Source organism: Propithecus coquereli, unplaced genomic scaffold (genome assembly GCF_000956105.1).
Source record: "Propithecus coquereli isolate 6110/MARCELLA unplaced genomic scaffold, Pcoq_1.0 Scaffold98, whole genome shotgun sequence".
NCBI classification, from domain to species: domain Eukaryota; kingdom Metazoa; phylum Chordata; class Mammalia; order Primates; family Indriidae; genus Propithecus; species Propithecus coquereli.
Window position 1 is genome coordinate 6263383 of NW_012156173.1, and position 15701 is coordinate 6279083.

A 15701-nucleotide genomic window follows, 5' to 3' on the forward strand; every position below is an offset into this window, starting at 1 on the left:
TCTGCATTTTTACTTAGATGCTAAGCTATGTTATTTGGGAGGTTTTAAAAGGGCCTGACAGAGATTCCAATCCTTCACCCCTACTCCAAGCCATCTCTTGATAATGTGCTGACCTTGAAAGTTATCCTATCAGGAGTACAGAGGTGGCACCAGCCTCCATACTGTTGTTCCCAATAACAATTTTATGACGACAGGTTCCACTGAATCCTGCTACTTTAATATTTTGTTACTACTGTATTACTCCTGTACCTTAAACTTACGATGAATCTAGCCCCCTCTAAACCACATATATTTAAGATCAAAACTGAAAATTTTCCTTGGTCTATACTCATAAACTTCATTCCCACTCCAAACTGGAGCTGGGATTATAAATTCTTTGCAATCTGGACAAAATCCATGAGAATCTTCTCATTAACAAACCATCACTGGGCAGATAGCCTGAAAAATAGGACTTGCATCTTAGAGCTAGCATAAATATCAAATGGTGTTTCAGTAAATATTTCAAACACATTGTCTTATGTCTACCACTCTTTGGGCCTTTGTATCTGGGTCTGGGGGGTATGACTTACCTTTTGAAGTTGGCAAATCTAGAACATAAACTCATCATACAGAGGGCCCAACATAAAGTGAGCTCTTCCTAAATGTCTAGAGGATCTGAGAATTAAGATGGACTCTTTCAATAAAATCACCTTTGTGAATAAAGTCACCTTAACAGCAGCATTTAGTTTCTGCTAAATGAAAAATGTGGTCTGGATCCTTGACTGTGAGTCACCTGGAAAATTTTTGTAATGATGAATTAAATTTAAAGTTGCTCCTTGAAACATACTGATGTTAATGGAAATGGATATTTAATTCAAACTCAGACTAGAACTTTTTAATAAATAAAGTCTAAGAGTTATCAGCTGGGAGATTCTAAGCAAATACCTAATAGTGTTTGGTTCCTATGGACTGGAACAGTCAGCTCTTTAAGCCCCATCAGTTATAGCTCTTGAAACACGCACACAATTTTTAAGTTCTTTTAGTTTTATATAGCAAGCCAATTCCACTTTATATAGTACAAAATTTGGATTCTGTGCAGGTTAAATCATGTTACTTGTACACAGTGAGATATATGGTAATTTTTACTTATGTAACACAGGATGCCTGGGAGACAGTTGAATTCATCTACCCAACAAATATTTATAAAGAATCCAATGGGTGTAAGCCATACATTACATGTTTTGATCCTTATTCCTGGCATCTCCTATTCTTTTTCTTTTTATGATATTTTATTCCAAAATATTTATATTTAAGGTCTCTTCAGCAAATAAAAGTTATGCCAATCAATTTGACTTCAAGATTTCTTCCTCCTAATAGGGATCTTTGATGTTATTCTTCTAGAATATACTTTTGCTTCCCTAGCTGTTAAATATTACTGCTACGACTTTTGCCTAGCCCTAAAAAGCACACATAGGGACCCTGGGAATAGACAATGGTGCAATTCCTACAGAACAAAAGAGGAAAAGAAACAAAGGTATGAGAATGATTCCACAGCAGTATTCACACTTCTTGACATAAGACTCCTCTTTAAAAAAGACACATGACTTATAAAGAGGACATTATAGTTGCTAGATCATCACCTATCCAGTAGGAATATAAATGGTAAATGCCAGATTATATTTCATTTGGAAACCTTAAGTGGCAGAAACTTTAGCTTTACAGTGGATAAGGCAAAAAAAAATAAAAAATAAAAAAAAACCTCACTGCAGGCTCCATGAATACACATTTTAACAAAATGGGGAGAGGGGGATTTCTCAGAACTACTGTATCCTGATTTCAAGGAGAATTTGTATTTCTTTATAAATTAATCTGTGATTAGTTAACAAGAAGGGCAGAAAGCATTATTAACCCAATATTAACAAAGTAGTCAATACCACCTTGCAAATATATACCTTCATTTTCCAGAGAAAAATGATAAATAGCATGATAAAAAACAAAGGGTAGAATCGCTGCTATACTATTAGATGCATGCAGTTTGGTAGAGAGTAATATATATGTCTGATTAATATATCAGACATACTTAAGCATATTAATAGTATTGTCTCTTTCAAAGTAGTTACCTTGGAAGGACAATTCTAATGGTATCAACATTTCTTAGAAAGACCTTCAGAGTCTGTGAAACTTATTTTTATTTTTTAGTTTTATTTATTTATTTATTTTTTTGAGACAGGGTCTTACTCTAGTGCCTGGACTAGAGTGCAGCAGCATCATCATAGCTCACTGCAACCTCAAACTCTTGGGCTCAAATAATCCTCCTGCCTTAGCCTCCCGAGTAGCTGGGACTACAGGCACATGTCACCACACCCCGCCAATTTTTTCTATTTTAGTAGAGATGGGGTCTTGCTCTTGCTCAGGCTGGTCTCAAATTCCTGACCTCAAGAGATCCTCCTGCCTTGGCCTCCCAGAGTGCTAGGATTACAGGCGTGAGCCACCACGCCCGAACAAAAGTTATTTTTAAATGTTAACTTTACCTTCCTTCGGTAACATTCCACGTACTCTACAAGGTACAGGGTATAAAAGGCAGGAGTCCCAGCCCTTAGAAAGCTTACAGTCTAGAGAAGGGCATGGCCTGGGAGCGTGGACAATTTCGTTACACTGAGATAAGTGTCAGGACTGAAGTACAGACAGGACTTAGGCTATGCCTAAGGAGCACCATGATGGCTGTCCTCCTGTGCCAGGAATAGGGAGGCCAGGGTGAGAGAGGTTTCCTAAAGATGGCATCCAAAGTGAGTCTGGAAATGACACCTGATCTGATTCTAAAGGAAGAGTCAGAGTCATCCAGATATAAGGTGAAGAAAGTGGACTGAAGACCAGAGCAGGACGCAGAGGCATACAAAAGCATGGAGGAGCAGGGAAATGTAAGCATTCTGGTGCTCCTGAAGCATGAAGTTCAAAGAGTAACAGGAGAGAGGGTAGAGAGGGAGAAAGGGACCAGACGGTAAGTAATCTGGCAGCCATGCTAAGGGGCTTGGACTCATTCCTTAGGTCAGGGGTCACAGAAGCAAATGACCATGGTAATGCAGATAACTGAGGCCAGCCGGGTAATACATGGCCCACCTACTGTGGCAGCTGCTGCTTAGCTCCAGCTGATTGCTGCCATGAAGAAGCATGGGCCAAAGGGGGTGGTATCTTCTGATTTTTCAAGGGAAGCTGTAATCCAGATTATTATGAAAAATCTCCCAGTTTCTAAATGTTGGCTCATTAAAAAAAACGCATACCTATAGTGGGGCTCTAGGACCCCCAGTTGAGACCTCTGTTTCAGGTGAAGCAATACCACTGGGAAGTTTTCAAAGGCAAGTGATGGGGCAGATCTTCCCACTGGAGAGATGTCTCAGTGGCAACACTATGGCAGACGGGCTGGAAAGAGGCAAGACTGAAAGCAGGCTAGCCATGATCTGCCTAGTGAGTGATGAGTCATCTTTTGAGGGTGATGATAATTTTGATAAAATAAACTCATTTGGAGTTGAGTCTCATGAGTAAATATAGTACTGAGGCTGGATATCAATCGAGTTTGATATAAAAAACAGGCCAGACGTGGTAGTCCCAGCAACTTAGGAGGCTGAGGTGGGAGGATGGCTTGAGCCCAGGAGTTCAAGGCTGCAGTGAGCTATGATGGGTGCCATTATACTCCAGCCTGGGTGACAGAGTGAGACCCTGTCTCTAAAAGTAAAAAATAAAACAATTAAATAAATAAAAGAAGCTCTCCACCAATCTTCCTATGTTCTCGCCTTAAGGCCTGTATAAGCTTCCAACTTCATCCAGACATTTGGGATAGGATAGGACGGGAGGCTATATCCCTTAAACCCCCTGTTCCAGATTGGAATCCTGAGGGTAAGAGCATATAGTTGGCACATATTTAACATTTCTTCCACTCCTATCCTCTTTCCCTTTCCCCTGATTTCAGTTTATATTCTTGCATTATTTGTACACACTTATCTTCCTCCACTAGACAGTTAACACTTCTGAGAGCAGAAACCATGTCAATTATTTTCACGGCACTTCCTCAGTATCCTAGCAGAGTAATCTGCCACAGAATGAGCATTAAAAAAATGTTGGTTTAGGAGAAAATGTCTTATTACTTAATAATCAAACTATGCTCAGCAAAATTCATCATAAGGCAAGTTCACCTTGAAACCTATCCAAGAGCATTTAGTTACTACAGTTCCTAAACGATTTCTCTTAAACCAGTGCTGAGGTCACCATTACAGGGAGGCTCAAGGTTCTAAGGTATAAGAGAAACAGCATTAGCCCAGCTCATTCCCAATGACTATTTTAATTACTATGTGTTAATAATAGTAAGGCATTATAGTAATAGTAAGGCATAATAATAATAGTAAAGCATTATAGCCCTACTGATTACATGGGAGAGTAATCACTCGTTCAAGAATTAATCTAGTCTACCATCTAAACAAACAATTGTCACCCCACCAGATAACTCTGAAGCCACCATTCAGGAGTGCAGATGGTAATCACCACGTTCATTCTTACTGAGTTCATTATGATGGTTACCCAACAGTACGAGTACCTGAAAAGATAGTACACTCCTCATTAACCCAAGGTAATCCTGTACAGAAGCTCCCCTTCAGCTCATTAAATTGAGGATAACAAGCTTCTTTATTACTGGTAATGACAGAAAAAAGATATTAAGCATGAAAGCCTGGTTTGGACACCAGGATTAGACATAGTTGGCTGATCGGGCCATGGAGTAGGTAGGAAAAACAAAGTTTTTGACTGTTTATCATAATAGTCACACATAAATGATAACTTGTATGTCATCTTGCTATGATGCTTTGGATTTATAATTTAGAAATTAAGAGTCCATTAGAAGTTGCAAAAGATGGTACAGGGAACTAGTGACTAGTAAGAATAATATTCAGAACAGGTCAATAACATGTAAGTGGAAAAGGAAAAATGAAATTGTCTGTAAATCCAGGTTACCGTGCTCCCTTGCTGTGAAGAGGCTGTCTGTTCCATGATGCCCTTCTTAACAACCACATTCATTTCAAGACCAACCATATCCGGCACCAGGAAGCAACAGGATAAACAGAGAGGATGCAAGTTTAGAAGGTCACCGCTCTACAGACTAGAACTGTGTTGTCCAAAAAGGTAGCCACATGTGGCTATTTAAATTTAAATTAACTAAAATTAACTAAAATTTAAAAATCAGTTTCTCAGCTATACTAGCCATATTTCAAGTGGTCAGTAGCCACACGTGGCTGATGGCTATCATATTGGACAGTGCAGACTCAGACCATTTCTATCATTTTTCTATTGAACAGAGCCGAACTAGAAGGTAAACATTTCGATAGCTCAGATAGGCCAGATGAGAACCTCAGAGTCAAAGCCAGTGGTTTTATTCATCAGGCATAATTAGAGGTACCCAGGGTTATCTGCCTATTTTATTGAACACAGGCAGGGATAGAAAGAGAAAAATGGTAGAGGAGTGGAAACTCCTTGATTTAAGTCTCTCTTATCCAAGAAGTTGCATAAATTGTCAAAAATAGATGTTTAGAAGCACCTTCTCCTCCTTCCCTTCCTTTTAAACAAAATACTAAAAGGCACCTGAAAACAACAACAATAAAAACCCAAAACAACAGAAGACAACAGGAAGAGGAATTCCAGAAAATTATTAAGAACAAAATAGATGGCTATCCTAAATTACTGCTCCAGGACACCCAAGGAAAGTTGCACAAATCAGGAATGCTTCCAAAAATACACTATGGGAACAATTCAACGAATCCACATTAATTTTAAAAGTTATCAACTTTTCAGAGGCCAAATGATTTGCTACTAACAATTTAAAGTACTGAGTTTTCATCAAGAGCAACACACTCTGGTTCAATTACCTAATTTATGGGCAAATAAAAGGATCACATAAGTCACCTTCCATTCACAGCATTATTAGATTTCTGAGGTCATTTGGTCCTCAGATAGAAGCCATGTCCAACAATAAATAAAAATCTTACTACAGTAGTAAAAGTCTACTTATTAGAACTTCCCTTTTCTTTTCTGGACCAGTCTTTTAAAAATGAAATAAAAATATGATTTAGACAGTTTCAATTATATTTAATAAAAGTACACTAAGTTTCATTCAAGAACCAGGAAAAAGAAAACAAGTAGTCCTCAGACACCAGATTCTATTTAAACATTCATTCTATCACTGCTTAAACATGTGCTTGCTACCTTGCCATGCTACCTCTCTGTACCACACTGAGGAAAATTTGATATCTCAGTGACGGTACAATTTCGAAAGCAAGCTAAAATTTAATCGGCACATAAAAACAACAAAATTCATAACCCATCTGCTTAAGAGAAAGATCAGCTTATACATTTTTGGGAAGAGGGCGGCAAGACTTAGGATGCTGGAAAACTATGCATGCCTTAAAGCCCTTCAAAAATGCATGATGTTGCCGTCTCTGGCTGATGATTACAGCCCCGGGAGGGCGGCTATGAGACAACGCTGAAGAAGATACAGTGCACAGGGACTCAAGAAGCCTGGCAAGCTGCTGCCTCATTTCACCACGATGAAAGAACAAGGAGCAGACTTCCCTTTTCTGTACCTCACACGTTTCAGTCACTATCCAAACGTTCAGTAGTAAAGTTATCATCAGAAGTTATCAAACCTCATGGTCCCCTCCACGTTCCCTAGCTTTGCCCTCTGTGTTCCCCTTCAGTGTTTGCTTTCCTTCTCTTTACCGTCAGCATTTCAGTCTAGAAAAAGAAGTGGCATCCTGATCTTCTGGCTATGGAAAGGCTGCACTCTTAGGCCACTTTAACTCGTAACTCTTAAGGAAAAGCTCACTTCATTAAATAGAAATTATCTGATGCACCTAAGGAAGGTGGGAAGATGTTCATTTAAATCTTGATAACTCATATTTCTTCCTCCTGATGAGGACAGAGTCACTGGTCATTGTGTAAGTGAGCACGAGAAAACTAAAGATATCTAGGCCAAGAAAGTAGCTTGAGTCGAAAAAGGTAACTGATCTGAAATCTTCCAAATCTGTGAAAACTGTTCCCCATTTCATGCACACAGAGCCCTACCGAGTAGGTAAACACCACCAGCAAACTGTGCTAGGAGGTCACAGGCGCTCCCACAGCATGCACTACGGGTACGGTTTGTAAAATGTGCTGCAGGCAATGTGGGAAACAAGGGCTGGATCCAGCTCCCACCAAAGGGCAGAGCTAACGCGTACCTTTCTGTCTTCCGGAATTTCCATTCTTTTGCTGTTCATCTTCCTCATTAATGGTGAATAAACCAAGGGGAATTGGCCTTGCATTGGTCTTCTTCAGTCTCTCTTGTCGGATAGCTGTAGCTGATCCAGGCATACCGCTGCTACTTGTTTTTTTAATTATTATTATATTAAAAATATATGCTTATGTAATTGCAGCTCCCAGGAAGCTGCTAGCTCCTGAGCTGCCGGCTCATTTGAGCACTTGTAATAGATCTCCTATGGGTAAACAGTTTGCAAACAGCTGACAGATACTACCAGCCACTTGGCAACTGAGGCCCTGCAGTCCCCCTCACCTAGCAGCAGCCCCCCCACCTCCCCTACCAACCTCCTCCCGCTTACTCCCCCACAGGCACACGCGCTGGTGAGTGCAGGCACGCATGCATGCATATGCACACACACACTCCTGCGCGCACACACACGTCCGCCTCCCCTCCACAAAAGTCCTATTAAAGGCACTCAGGGTCAGATGCCTCCCTCCGCTGCCTAACCTGTTCAATCAGATCCCAGCTTCTCCTTCCTGCAGCAGCACCTTTTCCCAATCTTCTTCTTGCTACCGCACAGTAAAATATTCAGCACACAGCAGAGGGGAAAATATGATACGCTGCCGTTAACAGTTGCCCTGACAACCCTGACAATTCCTAATCAAGGAGGGCCGGGAGCTGCTCCATCTCCCTGGCAGAGGAGCGGCAGCCTGCGGGATGCTGGGTCCTGGGAACTCACCAGCAGAGGGTAGGCTGTGAGGCCACCAGGCAGCTCCCTCTTCCTCTCAGCCGCAGAGCAGCAGGACGGGAGGAGGAACAGTTGTGCTTACACAAGCAGCAGCCGACTCCTCAGCATGGAGAGAGGGACCCAGGGCAGGAAGGCTTTTTCTTCTTTTCTGGGCCAGGTTGTCTATTGTAACAATGTTTGCAAGTCCCTGGCTGGATGAAGGCATGGCTGGTACCCCCACAGCTGGCTCACTTTCCTGACATTCTTAACACCCCAGAGCCTGTATAAACACAGGTTTGGTAGCACCTGCCATGAGGACCACCAGTGCCACGTCCCTGAGACCCTCCGGTGAACACACACAGGGGAAGAACTGTGCCTTTTCCCACCACAGAGATCACAATGTGGAGCAACTCCTCTGCAAGTGGAAAGGACAGAAATAAGACATGAGATGCCACCAAAGGGAAAAAACCTGCCCCGATTATACCCAGCACACCCCCACCCCCAATCCCAACTGCTCTGGGCAGTCACTACCAGAAGTGCTGAGCAATTCTCAACACTTGACCCAATTTTAGTTCTTTTTTGGACTGTTTTCTCCAAAGCACACAATCATGTGATTATTGTTTTCTCCTGAAATAAGCTTTCTCACGTTAAGACTCTCCATTTCTAGGCTGCTTAAAATTTATGCTACGTGCAAAAAATATACAAATTTACAATAAATGATATTAAAAAATACCAGCTGCCAAATTAAGAAAAAGGGTTTTTTTTTTTTTTTTGCCTTTTAATCAAAATCAAGTCTCCTTAGAAAGTAAAAAGCAATCCTCCAATCCCCAAACTACCCTCCTACTTTTTCTCAATACTTAAACCCACTTATCCAAGAGGGAACCCCAGGGATTCTAAGGCAAGTAAAATATCCCCTCTAAATCCTTTGCATGGAACAGTAACTTCAGATAATTCATTTAATTCCTCTCAGTGCCTCGGTTTTCTCTGTAAATTGGGGTAATGACAACATTTACCTTATGAGATTAGGGATGAGGATTAAATGAATGTAGTGTTGGCAAAAGGAAGTGCTTAATAAGTATCAATTATTATTATATTTTATAATACATTTGTTGTAACTAGTCCATTTTTTGCTTTGTAATTACTTTCTAGGTGTTTCCAGTTCAATTATCAACTCTATCAAGGAATGATTCTATGTTTTTATCTCCTCAGCCAGTGCTGAGGTGGTACTAGATGGTTAGCAAATCCACACTGGAAAAAATAAATAAATCTTCAGAAATCTTTCCCTCTAAAGCCTGGGGGATTTAATTAAGTTCACATGTGTTTAGATCTGTGGCTTGGAGAAATGCAGGAAATTTCATACACAGAGTTTAAACTGTGTTAATCTGTGCGATGGGTCTTTGAAATAAAATAGAACGAAGTATTTGAGCTGAATAGGTCTGAGAAAACAACTGAGTCAGCAGCATTTTACATGCAAGGAAGCTGAGGTCCGCGAAGTGAAATTCCTTGCCCAGGTCGAATGTTAGTTGTCAGCAAGTCTATATTTAAAATTTAGACCCCCTTCTTCCTAGTCCAGTGCTTCTCCTTACGACAAACCTTTGGCCTATATATTTTAGAATCCTAGATCTCTCTCCAACTTCTGTGGAGATGCAAAGAAAAGGAGGATGCATTCCTAGAATATTCAAGATCTTCTTGTTTAAGAAATAAACAATGGATACAAATTGTAAATTTAACGTACTTCCATAATTTTCTATACTTGGTAAACTTTTTCCCAAATTAGACATGATTGGTTATTTCTTATTTTTCTTTCGGATGACAAACATAGGTGTAACAGACACCAATGTCATGCATATTTGTGAAATGAAAATATTTTCAAATCCACTTTAATTTCTTTCCTCTACTTTCAAAGAATCAGGTCAGTACTTACAATAGCAAAAAAGAAAAAAAATCCAAGCAAAATAAAGACAAAAAACCCACACACACAAAATAAGCATGGTTGAAACTCCCTCTTGGTAAAGAAAATAAAAATCTATGTCTCAAGCAAATGACAAATGTCGTTTAGAAATGTTCATTACCCAAATAAAGCTAACAGCTGTTCTAACAGCTAACGGATCATCTCCACTAATTTTAACAAAAATATTAAAGAGGAAAAGCTAAAGAAAAAAGGATCTTTTCCTCCACCTTCCAAACGGAAAAATTAAATGATATTGTATGAGGTTTCCTAGGAGGAAAATGAAGAAAATTACTAAGGGTTGCTTAAATAAAGCAAAGTGAAAGCTGAACTTCAAATGACTTCTGCAGAAGACATACATCCCATTACTTTCAAGACAGGCTTAGATGGCCTCAAACGTCTTTCAGGAGAAATGCAAAGCAAAAGCTATCTGGAGTTGAATTTCACCAAGGAGTCCTCAAGGCAGCCAGTAGATAGAATAAAAGTACCCAAGGAAATGAGATCGCAGGACACAGAGAACCCCAAAGACGACCAGAACGGAGTCCTCCCCTACCGCACCCAGCAGACAAATGGTTTTCCTTTTCTGTTCACTTAAGTGGAAGACCCTTCAATGACAAAGACAGATCCTTCACTCTTTAGCCTGAGGGGTCTCCAGAAGAATTGTGATTCGTATCCAAGTGTGAAAACCACCAAAAAGACTTACTTTTTTTTTTCTTTCAAAGAGTACAAGCTAGTCTTAAAACCATTTACTGGGGGAATGAGAGCCTAAACAAAGGAGGCCAGAAGTCACCACTTTTATACAACCCCTGAGACAGTGTGGGGTAAAGTAAAAGAATAGAGTAATAACCCAACAATTGGGAACATGTTCAACTTTATGTCAGATGCTGTGTCAGGTCAATTACATATGTTAAATTTATAAGTCACGAAAGCCCTGAGATGAGTTAGCATCATCTGACAGATCCGGAAACTGAGGCTCAGAGAAAGTCGAATAGCTACTTAGGTCGCTAGTTAGGATTAATACGCCCAGCCCGTTTGCTCTACCGTCAAGATGCTCTCTGCTGCTTCCTTGTAAATCCTGACTCCAACATCAACCAGCTGTGTCACAGCCACAGCTGTGACCAGTCACAGGGAAGCAAACAGCCCAAGATCAAATAATAAAAAAAGATTTTTTTTCCTTCCCACGAAGTACCCATTTTTCACTTCATCGAAGACAATATAAATACACTTGAGATTAGCTTCCTAAATGCTCACATCCAATCTTTAATAGATCTGGGGGTTAGCTCTTAGGCCATTTCAGGAATACTGTAGTTTGATCCCCGTAGGGGCAGGGACTACTGTCTTCTCCCAATTCCCTTTTCCTTTCACACTTTGATCCAAAACAAAGGCAAATACGGAAAGGGGGATGGCAAGGCCTTAAATTTAAATATCTCCAGAAGTAAAATACTCCTCTGAATTCCTGAACTCTTCTCCAGCACTATTGTTTTCAATTAGATGTGACGCAACTGTCCTTGCATGTCACCTGCAGATACAGAATCTGAATTCAGTCCCCATGGAAAATGGGGCACGTGGCCCCGCAATAGCCACGTAAGTTTTGTAATTGTTTTGTTTAAATTGTTAAAATAATATATTATGTATGAATGAAGACTTTATACAAACGAGAAAAATGAGACACTGCCTAGTGCAAAGGGGCATATTTTACAACTAGACTGGCTTTATATTAAGGAAAAAATGTTTGCAGTAGAATCCTAAAATGTATTCACATTAATAGGTAAAAATGATGCCATCACTAGAATGGGCTGCTATTAAAAAAAAAAAAAGGTAAAAATGGTACCACTCAGCAACTGTGAATAAAACAGTCCGACAGGCCCTTCTTGAGCGACTGCTATCCCCACCCCCTCAGTCCACAGTGAATTTATGTCCCTTTGTCCTCCTACCCTGGCTGGCTGGCATCTCTGGCCTGGATCCAGCCCAAGAGGTGAGTGAATACAAAACAGAGGCGAACTTGCTCATCTCTGAGGGCAGTAAGCTCATGACTTGGGCCTAGCTGTCACAATGTTACATAAAAGACTAAACACACGTAGGCACACACATGCACACAGAGTCAGGCTTCTATCACACATATGCTCCCTAGGCTCTTGTTTTGTAACCATAAAATTGGAAAATAGCATAGCCCATGAGCGAATCCGAGAAATCTGCTTAACTAGTGAGAAACATACCCAAAATTTACCTTTCTAAAAGCCTAGTGAGCTTTACAAAAACATTATTGAAAAGGGAAAGAGCCTGATTTGCACTATTCAAGGACCGTAGGTGAAAACAGAAATTATTACTGCTGAATTGAACGGCCCATCACTAGTAAATTACAAGTTCTATACTCAGAAAAGTTATTTACTTTTCAGTAGGGTCCAGAAGTGCCAAATTTCTTTTCCACATTTCTACATTAGAGGAGATGATTAATTCTTCCAAACTACTGGACTTCAGTAATCCTTTAAATATTTAATGCATCTTCCGAAGGCAGGCTGCAATTTGCTTCTAGCAGGAGTTTTAGCAATATTTTAATGCAACTTAAGAACCTCGTATGGTTTGCAAATGACAAAGCCAGCACAGGCTGACATGGAGTCAAACAACTCCTAAGGAACAAAGGGTCCCAGATGGTTCTTTGCAGTGCCCATTCTTGAAGTAAAAGGGCTCCCTCAGTTTCCTAGAATGATGCCACTTAATGATGACTTCTGTGGCAATAAGGCACAACATTCTGCCATTTGCAGCATTAGCATAGCTTCCAAGAGGCTGCTAGACAAAGAAATACTGCACAAAGAAATATGGATCCTTTGAAAATAAAAAGGCAGGTTTGCTTTGATCTTCTTTATTTGACCACCTTTTGTCAACAGGCATGTAAGAAAAACAGTAAATACTACCATAGTAGTGGCAATGCTATCAGCCAAGAAGTACTAGGTCCCTGCTGTGCCTTTTATAACATTTCTATAAATCTTTGCTGCACACTGAATACTTCACGGTGCCAAAAGAGTCCATTTTCCCATGTCTGCTTTACCATAAATTTAAAACCCTATGGATTTATATGAATGTAACCTTTTCCTAAACATTAGATATCACTAGGTAAGTTGGCAATATTATAAAATGCCACATTAAACTTTAACCCAGTAGCACATTAGAATGCCTCTTGGCCCTCTTGTTCATTATTCTCATTGGTAATACTTTGTTAATGTACCTTACATGAACTTCAGAATTCCTTGGTAACAGTTAAAATGTGCAAGGAAGGTCCTCTCCTCTAACAGTGACAATTAGGTGAGAAATCCAATTCTATAGGTTCCAAATGAGGCAAAGAAATCAATCACTGGGTTCAACAGAATATTCACACAGACGCCTGGACTGTGTTTCTAAAAGTTAACTATTTATAGATTATTGATGAATTAGGTAAGTGTTTAATTTAGTTTAATTGTTGAGCCACACCTTTACAACGACAAGGAAGTTAAGACTCTGTGGTTCCTTGTCTTGCTTTAGGAGTGGTAAAATCATGTCAAGGATGCCAGATGATGGGGTGCTTCTGGGATGATGTCACAGGACACAGCAGCCAAAGTGTATAATGTTCTCCCACCAAACAAAGGCAGCGGGGAGCCATGGGAGGGTGTTGACAACTGAATGTATGATCCAGACAGGCCAGGACAGACTGGGAAGGAAAAGGAGAGAGACTTGAGCCAGACCAGTTACATAACTATTTTGTCCAAGTGGAGAAAAGGGATCCTCGAGTGATGGCCATGGGGACAGAGGGCAAAAGCAGGAATATGAGAATCAGCCATGTTTGCTTTTTTAACAGGCACCCTCTGGCCGCGTGGAAGACTTATTTCACAGGCTTGAGTGTGGATACCAACTTCCTGCAATAGTCCAGATGAAAGCTGCAGAAGTGGGCAGTGGAAAAGAAAGGTGGTTAATGTTTTTATTAAAGATTTATATGAGAACCACGGTTTTATGTTCTGTGGATAAAACAAAGATGAGAGATGGATAGACTTAGGTCCAAAATGATCTCAACAAAATGAAATAATAGCCTATATCTAAACAGATTAACTCAGAGATAAACAGGAATAATTTTTTTATATTAAGAGTTCAACTGCACAGGTACAAAATGAAGACCTACCCAAGCTGCAGCAGAATCAAGGAGGGAGGGCACCCGGACAAAAAGCTCACTGCCTCTACCACGAGGCAGTAAAAATCCTAGCAGAATCACGGCAGTATCAGCAGACACCAGCACGCTGAATAGAAGAACAAGCATTCTCTGTTTTCTGGTCCTCACACCACATGGCTCTCTCAGCGAGATATTTCTAGTGGGATGATAAATGAGAACACATGCAGAAGAGAGTGAACTAGGACTTATGATAAATTTTCTAGGCCATAACACAGGAGGATCATTTGAAAGAAGGTACATTTCCTCTGAGAAAAATAAGACAATACTCCGGAGGAATAAAACAACTGAATTAAAGATTAACATGTGGAAGTACACTTTTAGTGTACTTCTGGAAGGCAGAACTAGGACCGGTGATTGGAAGTTACCAGAATGTAACAGGCTATGCTTTTCATCACTGAAGATAGCCGTGCACAAACAATGATGTCGGATTAATGCACTGTGCATAGGTTGGAGTTGTGGATCTCTATACTCTCTTCTGATCCTGCAATTCCATGATTTGATGCAAATGGAAAGCCAAGTTATATAACTGGGGTAAAACACTCAGGCAGAGAGAAAAAGGCTCAGACAAGCCCTTTTCCTTGCTGTCACTGTCTCTCTGCACTTACTTATATACACACATGGCTTCATTTTGCAGGCAACTCTGTGTTGTACTATTTTACTCATCTGATGCACCCCCCGCCCAGAGGTTTTTACCCTTAATGCTAAATAACAAACAATGGAAGCTTCACCAGGTGTTCTGGTTAGAAGAAGACCACACTACTCATCTCTGCACCTACAGCTTGGAGACTTCCCTCTCTCACCACCCACCACCTAATGAAAGCCTACTGACAAAAATGAATAAGAGTCATAGCTTTTCCCTCAAGGAGACAATTTATTGTGGGTGGATCACTGTAGCTATGTGACTTGAGAGATGAAATCTAAACGTTTGTGAGCAAAGAGCAATACTACAGAACAGCAAGCCAATTCAGTTTATTACTTCATGGGCATTTTCAGGAAAGTGATAGCCCTAAGTCTTTAGGCCGGCAAGGAATTGGACAGGTCAAGAACAACGTATTCAACATTCATTCCAGGATGTATTGAGACTTTTCTCCATCCCGTCCTGTGCTACTTTGCCACTCTTCCCAATTCTTTCTCCTAAAACTCCTTGGAATTAAAACAGACAATTTTTTTACTGAAAGTTTAATATTCTGTTTTTACTTTTAAAAAATCAGACAAGATTAATTTTTAAATTTTGTCTCTTAAATAATTATTTGCACGATTCTGGGAGAAAATTGTTAATTTTCTTCCTGAGGGCCAGTCAGGGTTCTCAAGAGAAACATGTATTATTTACATAAAGAGATTTATTTTAAGAAATAATGGCTGCTGTCATTTGTAGAGGCCAGTAAGTCTGAAATTTGTAGGGTAGGCGGCAGGCTGGAATCTCAGGCAGGATTTCTATGTTACAGCTGTGAGGCAGAATTCCCTCTCTGGGAAACCTGTTTTTGCTCTGAAGGCCTTCAACTGATTGGATCTGGCCCACCCACATTATTGAGGATAATCTCCTTTATTTAAAATCAATTCATTGTAAATGTTAATCATA

The 15701-nt window shown here is 40.2% G+C and overlaps 1 protein-coding gene across 3 annotated transcripts in view; it reads right to left on the reverse strand.

Moving 5' to 3' along the window:
• The window catches only part of MAP7 (microtubule-associated protein 7), a 210174-nt gene that overhangs the window by 181054 nt on the left and 13419 nt on the right, over nt 1–15701 (reverse strand). The window contains exons 1-2 of one of the 3 annotated variants that reach the window (XM_012665230.1): nt 7992–8111; nt 7233–7372 (exon numbers count right to left, since the gene is read on the reverse strand). The exons of the other annotated variants lie outside the window; for them this stretch is intronic. Coding sequence (XP_012520684.1) covers nt 7233–7365 — 133 coding nt within the window. The 5' untranslated portion in view covers nt 7366–7372; nt 7992–8111. Of the gene's footprint in view, nt 1–7232; nt 7373–7991; nt 8112–15701 lie in introns of those variants that run through there. 3 annotated transcript variants of the gene reach the window in all.